General features: G+C 44.0%; 1 protein-coding gene across 1 annotated transcript in view; it reads left to right on the top strand.

The window, feature by feature from the left end:
* The first annotated feature begins 337 nt into the window (after positions 1 to 337).
* The window catches only part of cntnap1 (contactin associated protein 1), a 47,539-nt gene continuing 32,750 nt past the window's right edge, over positions 338 to 15,126 (top strand). The window contains exons 1-2 of the mRNA XM_061905362.1: positions 338 to 638; positions 14,984 to 15,085. Of these exons, the coding sequence (XP_061761346.1) occupies positions 578 to 638; positions 14,984 to 15,085 (163 nt within the window). The 5' untranslated portion in view covers positions 338 to 577. The remainder of the gene's footprint in view (positions 639 to 14,983; positions 15,086 to 15,126) is intronic.

The raw sequence follows: 15,126 nt of genomic DNA, 5'->3' as shown, positions 1-15,126 counted from the left end.
TAAACCCACTTCTTAATCCCAAAGCCTTTTTTTTTTTTTCTTTTTTTTTGGTGGTGGTGGTAAATCCTCCTCTACACCAGTCCGCCTTTAGTCCAAATCCAGGCACACAGCTGGCGCATCCCTTCCAACCTAGTCCGGGAGCGTTCAAGAGCGTACCTGCAGGACAAGGTCACGTCCACGTCCTGCAGGACTATTTTGGGGATGACGTCATCCTACGTCGGGAGATAGTGCCAAAATCAGGAGTGCCTGCGTGATCAAGACATGAGATTTTTTTGATTTATTTTTTTTATGACTGATTTTTTTTTATTTTTTTTATTCCGCATGCTTGCGAACGCCCTCGGTGCTCTTATTTATTAGGTAGGACATTTTGCAGGATTTAACAGAAGAAGAAGAAGAAGAAGAAGAAGGTGCGCGTTCACGGCCGCCTGCACAATCAGCACCGGCATCCGGCGCGCGCGTCCCCGCGGCCGCAGAGGAGACGAGAGGAGAGTTTGCGGGAGCTAAAGTTGAGGGCAATCTGCGTGGACATTCCACCCACCGATCAGCGCATTTCAGCAGCCTTAAAAAAAAGTGAAGGATGGCGTGGGACGTATTGACTTTGTGCCTGCTGTGTTTGGCGGCGCGACATTGCTCGTCACGTAAGTCCCACTCGTGCGTGATATTGCGTGTTTCGTGCAAAAAGTTGCATGCTTTAAAAAAAACACGAAAGTGCGAATTGGAATCTTAAAGGGCGAACACGCATGTTTTTTTTTTATTTATTTGTTTTTTTGCACGCATTGCGATGCAGAGTCCAATCCACGGACGGGACTGTCTGCAATGCGGTGATTTTTTTTTTTTCAACCCTCCACGCAAGTTTGTGCACGCAAGTTGGGAGGACGAGGCTGCGGACTCATGTTGTCGATATTAAGCGTGTTTCGTCATCCAGGAGGCTGTGTGTGTTTTTTTTAAATAATTGACACGCTGGGAGGAAATCACGCACGCACCGTGGGCCGCGGGACCAGCCCACTGCAGCACTTTTAGGGGAGGCACGTCCACGGTCGCCGTCACCTGTCCGTCAAAGCATCCCAGCAGGGGGCAAACATGCGTTAAAACGTGACGCATGGAAATATCACGTCACGGGCGTGGAAAGTGGGGATGAAGTTGAACGATGCTTGCGTGTCATGACGCGGTAGTTTTTTTTTTTTCTTAACGATGGGCGGTCACGTAACCGGAGGAGAGTTTGGGAATGTCAAATATTTGAAATGACACGCTGCAGCGTGGAATGGGGTACCTAATGGAGTGGCCCGTGTGCGTCCTGAATTAAAGATGAGCGATTATGTTCCACAGTATGCACGCTTGCACAAAAAACAAAAACAAAAACGTGGCCACTTTTGGGGACGACTTTTTCTTCTGCAAGGTGAAACGACTGCATGAACATTGATCCTCCGCCCAAAGTCGACTAGAAAGGCTGCCTATAGTGCCAATGGTGACTAGAAAGTGTGATTATAGTGCCAATGGTGACTAGAAAGGATGTTTATGGTGACTAAAAAGAGCGCTTATGGTGCCAATGGTGACTAGAAAGGGTGATTATAGTGCCAATGGTGACTAGAAAGGGTGATTATAGTGCCAGTGGTGACTAGAAAGGATGTTTATAGTGCCAATGGGGACTAGAAAGGGTGGTTATAGTGCCAATCCTGACTAATAAAGGCTGTTTAAGGTGCTAATGTCAACTAGAAAGGCTGCTTATAGTGCCAGTGGTGACTAGAACGGGTGATTATAGTGCCAATGGTGACTAGAAAGGGTGATTATAGTGCCAGTGGTGACTAGAAAGGGTTATTACAGTGCCAGTGGTGACTAGAAAGGGTTATTATAGTGCCAATGGTGACTAAAAAGGGTGATTATAGTGCCAGTGGTGACTAGAAAGGATGTTTATAGTGCCAATGTGACTAGAAAGGGTGATTATAGTGCCAGTGGTGACTAGAAAGGGTGATTATAGTGCCAATGGTGACTAAAAAAGGTGCTTATAGTGCCAGTGGTGACTAGAAAGGCTGCCTATAGTGCCAATGGTGACTAGAAAGGATGTTTATGGTGACTAAAAAGAGCGCTTATGGTGCCAATGGTGACTAGAAAGGGTGATTATAGTGCCAATGGTGACTAGAAAGGGTGATTATAGTGCCAGTGGTGACTAGAAAGGATGTTTATAGTGCCAATGGAAACTAGAAAGGGTGGTTATAGTGCTAATCCTGACTAAAAAGGCTGTTTAAGGTGCTAATGTCAACTAGAAAGGCTGCTTATAGTGCCAGTGGTGACTAGAAAGGGTAATTATAGTGCCAATGTGACTAGAAAGGGTGATTATAGTGCCAGTGGTGACTAGAAAGGGTGATTATAGTGACAATGGTGACTAAAAAAGGTGCTTATAGTGCCAGTGGTGACTAGAAAGGGTGATTATAGTGCCAGTGGTGACTAGAAATTATGTTTATAGTGCCAATGGGGACTAGAAAGGCTGGTTATAGTGCCAATGGTGACTAGAAAGGGTGGTTATAGTGCCAATGGGGACTAGAAAGGGTGGTTATAGTGCCAATGGTGACTAAAAAAGGTGCTTATAGTGCCAATGGTGACTATAAAGGGGGATTATAGTGCCAATGGTGACTAGAAAGGGTGATTATAGTTCCAGTGGTGACTAGTAATGATGTTTATAGTGCCAATGGGGACTAGAAAGGGTGGTAATAGTGCCAATGGTGACTAAAAAAGGTGCTTATAGTGCCAATGGTGACTAGAAAGGGTGATTATAGTGCCAATGGTGACTAGAAAGGGTGATTATAGTGCCAGTGGTGACTAGAAAGGATGTTTATAGTGCCAATGGGGACTAGAAAGGGTGGTTATAGTGCCAATCCTGACTAAAAAAGGCTGTTTAAGGTGCTAATGTGAACTAGAAAGGCTGCTTATAGTGCCAGTGGTGACTAGGAAGGGGGATTATAGTGCCAATCCTGACTAAAAAAGGCTGTTTAAGGTGCTAATGTGAACTAGAAAGGCCGCTTATAGTGCCAATGGTGACTAGAAAGGGTGATTATAGAGCCAGTGGTGACTAGAAAGGGTGATTATAGTGCCAATGGTGACTAAAAAGGTGCTTATAGTGCCAATGGTGTCTAGAAAGGGTGATTATAGTGCCAATGGTGACTAGAAAGGGTGATTATAGTGTCAGTGGTGACTAGAAAGGGTGATTATAGTGCCAATGGTGACTAGAAAGGCTGCTTATAGTGCCAATGGTGACTAGAAAGGATGTTTATAGTGCCAATGGTGACTAGAAAGGCTGCTTATAGTGCCAATGGTGACTAGAAAGGATGTTTATAGTGCCAATCATGACTAAAAAAGGCTGTGTAAGGTGCTAATATAAACTAGAAAGGCTGCTTATAGTGCCAATGGTGACTAAAAATTGTGCTTATAGTGCCAATGGTGACTAGAAAGGATGCTTATAGTGCCAATGGTGACTAGAAAGGATGCTTATAGTGCCAATGGTGACTAGAAAGGGTGATTATAGTGCCAGTGGTGACTAGAAAGGGTAATTATAGTACCAATGGTGACTAGAAATGGTAATTATAGTGCCATTGGTGACTAGAAAGGGTGATTATAGTGCCAGTGGTGACTAGAGAGGGTGCTTATAGTGCCAGTGGTGACTAGAAAGGGTGCTTATAGTGCCAATGATGACTAGAAATGGTAATTATAGTGCCATTGGTGACTAGAAAGGGTGATTTTAGTGCCAGTGGTGACTAGAAAGGGTGCTTATAGTGCCAGTGGTGACTAGAAAGGCTGCTTATAGTGCCAATGATGACTAGAAATGGTAATTATAGTGCCATTGGTGACTAGAAAGGGTGATTATAGTGCCAGTGGTGACTAGAAAGGGTGCTTATAGTGCCAGTGGTGACTAGAAAGGGTGCTTATAGTGCCAATGGTGACTAGAAAGGGTGGTTATAGTGCCAATGGTGACTAGAAAGGGTGGTTATAGTGCCAATGGTGACTAGAAAGGGTGGTTATAGTGCCAATGCTGACTAAAAATGGCTGTTTAGGTGCTAATGTCAACTACAAAGGCTGCTTATAGTGCCAATGATGACTAGAAATGGTAATTATAGTGCCAGTGGTGACTAGCATGGGTGATTATATTGCCTGTGGTGACTAGAAAGGGTGCTTATAGTGCCAGTGGTGACTAGAAAGGGTGCTTATAGTGCCAATGGTGACTAGAAAGGGTGATTATTGTGCCAATAGTGACTAGAAAGGCCGCTTATAGTGCCAGTGGTGACTAGAAAGGGTGCTTATACTGCCAATGGTGACTAGAAAGGGTGATTATTGTGCCAATAGTGACTAGAAAGGCCGCTTATAGTGCCAGTGGTGACTAGAAAGGGTGTTTATAGTGCCAATGGTGACTAAAAAGGGTGTTTATAGTGCCAATGGTGACTAAAAAGGGTGTTTATAGTGCCAATGGTGACTAGAAAGGCTGCTTATAGTGCCAGTGGTGACTAGAAAGGGTGTTTATAGTGCCAATGGTGACTAAAAAGGGTGTTTATAGTGCCAATGGTGACTAGAAAGGGTCCTTATAGTGCCAATGCTGACTAGAAAGGCTGTTTAAAGTGCTAATATAAACTAGAAAGGCTGCTTATAGTGCCAACAGTGATTAGAAAGTGTGCTTATAATGTCAGTGGTGACTAGAAAGGCTGCTTATAGTGCCAATTGTGACTAGAAAGTGTGCTTATGGTGCCAGTGTCGACTAGAAAGGCTGGTTAAAGTGCCAATGGTGACTAGAAAGTGTGCATGCTTGCAAAAAGTTCCCACTTTTTGTGCCGGCTTGCATCTTGTTGCTGATAAATGGATAGACTCCAATATAACGCTTCATCAATCGCTAAGTGGAGGTTGGTTTCCGGTCTGTTGTGCAGCAAAATAGGCGACTAAAAAAGCTGCTTACAGTGCCAATGTCGACTAGAAAGGCTGCTTATAACGTCATTGGCGACTAGAAAAGCTGCTTTTAGTGACAATGTCGACTAGAAAGGCTGCTTATATTGCCAATGTTGACTAGAAAGGCTGCGTATAGTGCCAGTGGCGACTAGAAAAGTTGCTTTTAGTCCCAATGTTGACTAGAAAGGCTGCTTATAGTGCCAGTGGCGACTGGAAGAGCTGCTTTTAGTCCCAATGTTGACTAGAAAGGCTGCTTATAGTGCCAGTGGCGACTGGAAGAGCTGCTTTTACTTCCAATGTCGACTAAAAAGGCTGCTTATAGTGCCAATGGTGACTAGAAAGGCTGCTTATAGTGCCAGTGGCGACTAGAAACCTTGCTTTTAGTCCCAATGTTGACTAGAAAGGCTGCTTATAGTGGCAATGTTGACTAGAAAGGCTGCTTATAGTGCCAGTGGCGACTAGAATGGTTGCTTAAAGTGCCATTGTCGACTAGAAAGGTTGCTTAAAGTGCCAGTGGCGACTAGAAAGGCTGCTTATAGTGCCAGCGACCAGAAAAGTTGCTTTTAGTCCCAATGTTGACTAGAAAGGCTGCTTATAGTGCCAATGGTGACTAGAATGGTTGCTTAAAGTGCCAATGTCGACTAGAAAGGCTGCTTATAGTGCCAGTGGTGACTAGAAAGGCTGCTTATAGTGCCAGTGGTGACTAGAAAGGCTGCTTTTAGTGCCAATGTCGACTAGAAAGGTTGCTTATAGTGCCAATGGTGACTAGAAAGTGTACATGCTTGCAAAAAGTTCCCACTTTTGGCGCCGGCTTGCATCTTGTCGCTGATAAATGGATAGACTCCAATATAACGCTTCATCAAACGCTAAGTGGAGGTTGGTTTCCGGTCTGTTGTGCAGCAGAATATTCGACTAAAAAAGCTTCTTATAGTGCCAATGTCAACTAGAAAGGCTGCTTATAGTGCCAATGGCGACGAGAAAGGCTACTTATAATTCAATGGGGACTAGAAAGGCTGCTTATAGTGCAAATGTTGACTAGAAAAGCTGCTTAAAATGCCAGTGGTGACTAGCAAGGCTGCTTATAGTGCAATGTTGACTAGAAAGGCTGCTTATAGTGCTCTCGAGCCAATGGGGACTAGAAAGGCTGCTTATAGTGCCAATGTCAACTAGAAAGGCTGCTTATAGTGCCAGTGGCGACTAGAAGAGCTGCTTATAGTGCCAGTGGTGACTAGAAGAGCTGCTTATAGTGCCAGTGGTGACTAGAAAAGCTGTTTTTTGTTCCAATGTTGACTAGAAAGGCTGCTTATAGTGCCAATGATGACTAGAAAGGCTGCTTAAAGTGCCAGTGGCGACTAGAAATACTTCTTATAGTGCCAATGGTGACCAGAAAGGCTGCTTTTAGTGCCAATGTCAACTATAAAGGCTGCTTATAGTGCCAGTGGCGACTAGAAAAGCTGTTTTTTGTTCCAATGTTGACTAGAAAGGCTGCTTATAGTGCCAATGATGACTAGAAAGGCTGCTTAAAGTGCCAGTGGCGACTAGAAAGACTTCTTATAGTGCCAATGGTGACCAGAAAGGCTGCTTTTAGTGCCAATGTCAACTATAAAGGCTGCTTATAGTGCCAGTGGCAACTGGAAAAGCTGCATTTAGTCCCAATGTTGACTAGGAAGACTGCTTAAAATGCCAGTGGCGACTAGAAAGGCATCTTTTAGTGCCAAAGGTGACCAGAAAGGTTGCTTATAGTGCCAATGTCGACTAGAAAGGCTGCTTAAAATGCCAGTAGTGACTATCAAGGCTGCTTATAATGTAATGTTGACTAGAAAGGCTTCTTATAGTGCCAATGTCGACTAGAAAGGCTGCTTAAAATGCCAGTGGTGACTAGAAAGGCTACTTATAATTCAATGGGGACTAGAAAGGCTGCTTATAGTGCAAATGTTGACTAGAAAGGCTGCTTAAAATGCCAGTGGTGACTAGAAAGGCTGCTTATAGTGCAATGTTGACTAGAAAGGCTGCTTATAGTGCTCTCGAGCCAATGGGGACTAGAAGCGCCAGCGCCCCCCGTGACCCCGAAAGGGAATAAGCGGTAGAAAATGGATGGATGGATGGAAGGCTGCTTATAGTGCCAATGTCGACTCGAAAGGCTGCTTACAATGCCAGTTGTGACTAGTAAGGCTGCTTATAATGCAATGTGGACTAGAAAGGCTACTATATGTTGACTAGAAAGGCTGCTTAAAATGCCAGTGGTGACTATTAAGCCTGCTTATAATGCAGAGGGGACTAGAAAGGCTGCTCATAGTGCCAGTGGCGACTAGAAAAGTTGCTTTTAGTCCCAATGTTGACTAGAAAGGCTGCTTATAGTGGCAATGGTGACTAGAAAGGCTGCTTATAGTGCCAGTGGCGACTAGAATGGTTGCTTAAAGTGCCATTGTCGACTAGAAAGGTTGCTTAAAGTGCCAGTGGCGACTAGAAAGGCTGCTTATAGTGCCAATGGCAACTGGAAAAGCTGCATTTAGTCCCAATGTTGATTAGAAAGACTGCTTATAGTGCCAATATTGACTAGGAAGACTGCTTAAAATGCCAGTGGCGACTAGAAAGGCATCTTTTAGTGCCAAAGGTGACCAGAAAGGTTGCATATAGTGCCAATGTCGACTAGAAAGGCTGCTTAAAATGCCAGTAGTGACTATCAAGGCTGCTTATAATGTAATGGGGACTAGAAAGGCTTCTTATAGTGCCAATGCCAACTAGAAAGGCTGCTTATAGTGCCAATGTCGACTAGAAAGGCTGCTTAAAATGCCAGTGGTGACTAGAAAGGCTACTTATAATTCAATGGGGACTAGAAAGGCTGCTTATAGTGCAAATGTTGACTAGAAAGGCTGCTTAAAATGCCAGTGGTGACTAGAAAGGCTGCTTATAGTGCAATGTTGACTAGAAAGGCTGCTTATAGTGCTCTCGAGCCAATGGGGACTAGAAGCGCCAGCGCCCCCCGTGACCCCGAAAGGGAATAAGCGGTAGAAAATGGATGGATGGATGGAAGGCTGCTTATAGTGCCAGTGGCGACTAGAAAAGGCTACTTATAGTGCCAATGTCGACTCGAAAGGTTGCTTACAATGCCAGTTGTGACTAGTAAGGCTGCTTATAATGCAATGTGGACTAGAAAGGCTACTATATGTTGACTAGAAAGGCTGCTTAAAATGCCAGTGGGGACTATTAAGCCTGCTCATAATGCAGAGGGGACTAGAAAGGCTGCTCATAGTGCCAGTGGCGACTAGAAAAGTTGCTTTTAGTCCCAATGTTGACTAGAAAGGCTGCTTATAGTGGCAATGGTGACTAGAAAGGCTGCTTATAGTGCCAGTGGCGACTAGAATGGTTGCTTAAAGTGCCATTGTCGACTAGAAAGGTTGCTTAAAGTGCCAGTGGCGACTAGAAAGGCTGCTTATAGTGCCAGTGGCAACTGGAAAAGCTGCATTTAGTCCCAATGTTGATTAGAAAGACTGCTTATAGTGCCAATGGTGACTAGGAAGACTGCTTAAAATGCCAGTGGCGACTAGAAAGGCATCTTTTAGTGCCAAAGGTGACCAGAAAGGTTGCTTATAGTGCCAATGTCGACTAGAAAGGCTGCTTAAAATGCCAGTGGTGACTAGAAAGGCCACTTATAATTCAATGGGGACTAGAAAGGCTGCTTAAAATGCCAGTGGTGACAACCAAGGCTGCTTATAGTGCAATGTTGACTAGAAAGGCTGCTTATAGTGCTCTCGAGCCAATTGGGACTAGAAAGGCTGCTTATAGTGCCAATGTCGACTCGAAAGGTTGCCAGTGGTGACTATTAAGGCTGCTTATAATGCAGAGGGGACTAGAAAGGTTGCTTATAGTGCCAATGTCGACTAGAAAGGCTGCTTATAGTGCAATGGGGACTAGAAAAGCTGCTTATAGTGCCAATGTCGACTAGAAAGGCTGCTTACAATGCCAGTTGTGACTAGTAAGGCTGCTTATAATGCAATGGGGACTAGAAAGGCTACTATATGTTGACTAGAAAGGCTGCTTAAAATGCCAGTGGTGACTATTAAGGCTGCTTATAATGCAGAGGGGACTAGAAAGGTTGCTTATCGTGCCAATGTCGACTAGAAAGGCTGCTTATAGTGCAATGGGGACCAGTAAGGCTCTTTATAATGCCAGTGGCGACTAGAAAGGCTGCTTATAGTGCCAGTGTCAAATAAAAAGGCTGCTTATAGTGCAATGGGGACTAGAAAGGCTGTTTAGAATGCCTGTGGCGACTAGAAAGGCTGCTTATAGTGCAATGGGGGACTCGTAAGGCTGCTTATAATGCTAGTGGCGACTAGAAAGGCTGCTTATAGTTCCTATGTCATATAGAAAGGCTGCTTTAAATGCCAGTGGTCACTAATGAGGCTGCTTATAATGCAAAGGGGACTAGAAAAGCTACTTATAGTGTCAATGTCAACTAAAAAGGCCGCTAATAGTGCCTATGTCGACTAGAAAGGCTGCTTACAGTGCAATGGGGACTAGTAAGGCAGCTTATAATATATTGAGGACTAAAAAGGGTGCTTATAGTGCCAGTGTCAACTAGAAAGGCTGCTTAAAATGCTAGTGGCGACTAAAAAGGCTGCTTATAGTAGTTATGTCATATAGAAAGGCTGCTGACAATGCCAGTGGTGACTAGTAAGGCAGCTTATAATGTAATAAGGACTAGAAAGGCTGCTTATAGTGCCAACGTCAACTAGAAAGGCTGCTTAAAATGCCAGTGGTGACTAGCAAGGCTGCTTATAGTGCAATGTTGACTAGAAAGGCTGCTTATTGTGCCAATGTTGACTAGAAAGGCTGCTTATAGTGTCAATGTCAACTTGAAAGGCTGCTTAAAATGCCAGTGGTGACTAGAAAGGCTGCTCATAGTGCAATGTTGACTAGAAAGGCTGCTTATAGTGCCAATGTCGACTAGAAAGGCTGCTTAAAATACCAGGGGTAACTAGCAAGGCTGCTTAGTGCAATGTTGACTAGAAAGGCTGCTTATAGTGCTCTCGAGCCAATGGGGACTAGAAAGGCTGCTTATAGTGCCAGTGGCGACTAGAAAGGCTGCTTATCGTGCCAATGTTGACTAGAAAGGCTGCTTAAAATGCCAGTGGCGACTAGAAAGGCTGCTTATAGTAGTTATGTCATGTAGACCGGCTGCTGACAATGCCAGTGGTGACTAGCAAGGCAGCTTATAATGTAATAAGGACTAGAAAGGCTGCCTACAGTGCCAACGTCAACTAGAAAGGCTGCTTATAGTGCCAATGTCGACTAGAAAGGCTGCTTAAAATGCCATTGGTAACTAGCAAGGCTGCTTATAGTGCAATGTTGACTAGAAAGGCTGCTTATAGTGCTCTCGAGCCAATGGTGACTAGAAAGGCTGCTCATAGTGCCAGTGGCGACTAGAAAAGTTGCTTTTAGTCCCAATGTTGACTAGAAAGGCTGCTTATAGTGCCAATGGGGACTAGAATGGTTGCTTAAAGTGCCAATGTTGACTAGAAAGGCTGCTTAAAGTGCCAGTGGCGACTAGAAAGGCTGCTTATAGTGCCAGTGGCGACTAGAAAAGTTGCTTTTAGTCCCAATGTTGACTAGAAAGGCTGCTTATAGTGCCAATGGTGACTAGAATGGTTGCTTAAAGTGCCAATGTTGACTAGAAAGGCTGCTTATAGTGCTCTCGAGCCAATGGGAACTAGAAAGGCTGCTTATATTGCAAATGTTGACTAGAAAGGCTGCTTTAGTGCAATGTCGACTAGAAAGGCTGCTTATAGTGCAATGGGGACTAGTAAGGCTGCTTATCATGAAATGTCGACTAGAAAGGCTGCTTAAAAGTCCAATGGCGACTAGAAAGGCTGCTAATAGTGCAGAAACATCCCAGTGACTTTGTTGCAACCTCACTGTCGTCACACCCCCCCCCCCCACCCCCCTGCCCCTCCTTCCTCCCCCCTGCAAAGTGCTGCTGCAGGAGGGCGAGCGAGCGAGGGAGAGAGAGAGAGTGCAGGCTGGGTCGACCCGGCCCGCACTCACACAGCAGCAGACTGATGAGTCAGCAGAAATGGAGCCGGCACTCCCAAAGTGGGCGCACTGTTTGCAGAGCACATGATGAGGAAGGGGGCGAGGCCCGTGTGCATGTCAGGAACAAGGTGGGGGGGGGAAAGGAGACCATGCTGGATCCTACCAATCAATACTCCTCTTATAGTCCATCACTATATGCATACTTCCTCCGTCAGCAGATAGTTGTAATTATTCTGGTGTCGGATGGCGGTGGCGAGGGGGGCGGGGCATAGCAAGGAAGGTCACATCTGCCATCCATGTTTGACCTCAGTGGCCTTATTTGTCAAATCAGCTCATTTTTCTACTTTTGGCAGCTCAGGGTGAAGGTGTGGCACATCCATCCAGTCTTCTTTGTAGGACGGGACGGGGGTGTTGTCGTCACCAAAGACTAGAAAATTACAAAACCCAAAACTGGTGAAGTCGGCACGTTGTGTAAATGGTAAATAAAAACAAAATACGATGATTTTTAAAATCCTTTTCAACCTATATTCAATTGAATAGACTTCAAAGACGAGATATTTAACGTTCGAACTGGAAAACTTTGTTATTTTTTGCAAATATTAGCTCCTTTGGAATTCGATGCCTGCGACATTAATCAAAAAAGCTGGCACAAGTGGCAAAAAAGACTGAGAAAGTTGAGGAATGCTCATCAAACGCTTATTTGGAACATCCCACAGGTGAACAGGCTAATTGGGAACAGGTGGGTGCCGTGATAAGGTATAAAAGCAGCTTCCATGAAATGCTCAGTCATTCACAAACAAGGACGGGGCGAGGGTCACCACTTTGTAAACACATGCATGGGCAAATTGTCCAACAACACCTGCAGTCGAACTTTGATCGGCCTCAGTCCATACAAAAATATTCATCCTCTCTCCCAAGTTAATTGGGCATATATACACACATGACCCCCCACCCTTGAAATCAACACCTTCACCACCGTTTAATTCCTCTGGGGCTGTGGATGGCTGAGCAGCGCTATACAGCGGCAGTGGGTCTCCTCAAACCCACCCCTCCCTCTGTTGCAAGTTGGTGTGATATACATACCATGTGTAAATGTGTGCCATGCTATGTTTTTTTTTTCCTGGACTCAGTCTGGACCCCGCCTGAGGGTCTAGCCTTAGACTGATATTTGTTTACTCCTCCCCTCTCCCAATGTCACCCTTTTCTCACCTTTTTTAAGGAGCGCCGTAAGTGGCTGATCCGTTGGCGGTCTCGTCTTGTCCTCCCCTGTAACGTATGTCTGCTCTTAGCGGGACTGTACCGAAAAATTAAATCTCGTTGTACTTGTGCATTGACAATAAAGATCTATTCTAACAACATTTCTCAACCAGCTATTGCGAGGAATTTAGGTCTGTAATATCATCAAAAGGTTCAGAGAATCTGGAGAAATCACTGCACGTAAGCGATGATATTACTGACCTTCGATCTCTCAGGCGGTACCGCATCAAAAACCAAAATCAGTGTGTAAAGGGTATCACCACATGGGCTCAGGAACACTTCAGAAAACCACTGTCAGGAACTACAGTTCGTCACTACATCTGTAAGTGCAAGTTAAAGCTCTACTATGTAAAGGGAAAGCCAAGTTATACCAAAGACTATAAAAATGTGACCCATCAAGGGTTGGAACTGGGGGTTAAATCACCAAAATTATTCCCGGGAGCGGCCACCACTGCTGCTCACTGCTCCCCTCACCTCCCAGTGGGTGTTCAAGGGGGATGGGTCAAATGCAGAGAATAATTTCACCACACCTAGTGTGTGTGTGTGACAATCATTGGCACTTTAACCTAACTTTAACTTAATTGATCAACAACACCCAGAGATGCCGCCGGCTTCGCTGGGCCCCGAGCTCATCTAAAATGGATTGATGCAAAGTGGAAAAGTGTTCTGTGGTCTAACGAGTCCCCATTTCAAATTGTTTTTGAAAACTGTCAACGTCGTGTCCTTCGGACCAAAGAGGAAAATAACAATCCGGACTGTTATAGGCGACAAAGTTCAAAAGCCAGCATCTGTGATGGTATGGGGGTGTATTAGTGCCCAAGGCATGGGTAATTTACACATCTGTGAAGGCACCATTAATGCTGAAAGGTACATACAGGTTTTGGAGCAACATATGTTGCCATCCAAGCGATGTTATCATGGACGCCCCTGCTTATTTCAACAAGCCACGTGTTACAGCTGCGTGGCTTCGTAGTAGAAGACCTGTCTCCCATTGAAAATGTGTGGCGCATTATGAAGCTTAAAATACCACAAGGGACTGTTGAACAACTTAAGCTGTACATCAAGCAAGAATGGGAAAGAATTCCACCTGAAAAGCTTCAAAAATTGGTCTCAGTTCCCAAACGTTTATTGAGTGTTGTTAAAAGGAAAGGTAACACATGTGGTAAAAATGCCACTTTTTTTTTGCAATGTGTTGCTGCCATTAAATTCTAAGTTAATGATTATTTGCAACAACAAAAAAATATGTTTCTCAGTTGGAACATTAAATATCTTGTCTTTATAGTCCATTCAATTTAAAATAAGATTAAAAAAAATTTGCAAATCATTGAATTCTATTTTTATTTACCATTTACACAACGTGCCAATTTCACTGGTTTTGGGTTTTGTACCTATTTCTTACCCTTTTTGACATTTCTTACCTATTTTTTTTTACATACAGTGGGGCAAAAAAGTATTTAGTCACCCACCGATTGTGCAAGTTCTCCCACTTAAAATGATGACAGAGGTCTGTAATTTTCATCATAGGTACACTTCAACTGTGAGAGACAGAATGTGAAAAAAAAAATCCAGGAATTCACATTCTAGGAATTTTAAATAATTTATTTGTAAATTATGGTGGAAAATAATTATTTGGTCAACCATTCAAAGCTCTCACTGATGGAAGGAGGTTTTGGCTCAAAATCTCACGATACATGGCCCCATTCATTCTTTCCTTAACAAGGATCAATCGTCCTGTCCCCTTAGCAGAAAAACAGCCCCAAAGCATGATGTTTCCACCCCCATGCTTCACAGTAGGTTTGGTGTTCTTGGGATGCAACTCAGTATTCTTCTTCCTCCAAACACGACGAGTTGAGTTTATACTAAAATGAATACATGGATGATACAGCAGAGGATTGGGAGAATGTCATGTGGTCAGATGAAACCAAAATAGAACTTTTCGGTATAAACTCAACTCGTCGTGTTTGGAGGAAGAAGAATACTGAATTGCATCCCAAGAACACCATACCTACTGTAAAGCATGGGGGTGGAAACATCATGCTTTGGGGCTGTTTTTCTGCTAAGGGGACAGGACGATTGATCCGTGTTAAGGAAAGAATGAATGGGGCCATGTATCGTGAGATTTTGAGCCAAAACCTCCTTCCATCAGTGAGAGCTTTGAACGGTGGACCAAATACTTATTTTCCACCGCAATTTACAAATAAATTCTTTAAAATTCCTACAATGTGAATTCCTGGATTTTTTTTCTACATTCTGTCTCTCACAGTTGAAGTGTACCTATGATGAAAATTACAGACCTCTGTCATCATTTTAAGCGGGAGAACTTGGACAATCGGTGGCTGACTACTGTAAATACTTTTTTGCCGCACTGTAGTTAATTTGACATTTTTACGTACTTCTTCCCGACATGTACCCAATTTCCGCTTAGTAACACAACACAATACACATGACTCATTGCATTGTCCTTCATATTTACCCCGGTGTTTTCTACAGATTGCAGTCTGTGTAACTATAAATCTATTTATTTTGTATTTCGATATAAAAGATAGTGAGAAAACGTCCAGTGGCTTGCCGTTTGAGTTGCACATTTCCGATAAGCTAAATGAACATGACGCATGCACTAATTAAAATCCAAAATGGTCTCTTCTTATCAGCACTCCCCCGACTTCCATTCTCGTTTATAACGCTCAGAGAGAGACGTCGTTAGGGCGGCTGGCAAAAATCATTTATTTAACAGCTCATGACCTGGCTGTCCTTTTTCATTTGTCTGCAGAAGACTGCGTGGACCCGCTGGTGTCCGGCCTCTACGCCTCCTCCTTTCTGGCTTCCTCCAGATATAACTTTCTCTACTCTGCCAATTTCGCCAAGTTGTATGGTAAGTCCTTTGGCACATGACCAGGATTAGCCACCAAACAG

This window comes from Nerophis ophidion, linkage group LG07 (genome assembly GCF_033978795.1).
Source record: "Nerophis ophidion isolate RoL-2023_Sa linkage group LG07, RoL_Noph_v1.0, whole genome shotgun sequence".
NCBI classification, from domain to species: domain Eukaryota; kingdom Metazoa; phylum Chordata; class Actinopteri; order Syngnathiformes; family Syngnathidae; genus Nerophis; species Nerophis ophidion.
Note: the sequence above shows the minus strand (reverse complement) of the source record. Positions and strands in the feature narration are given on the sequence as shown.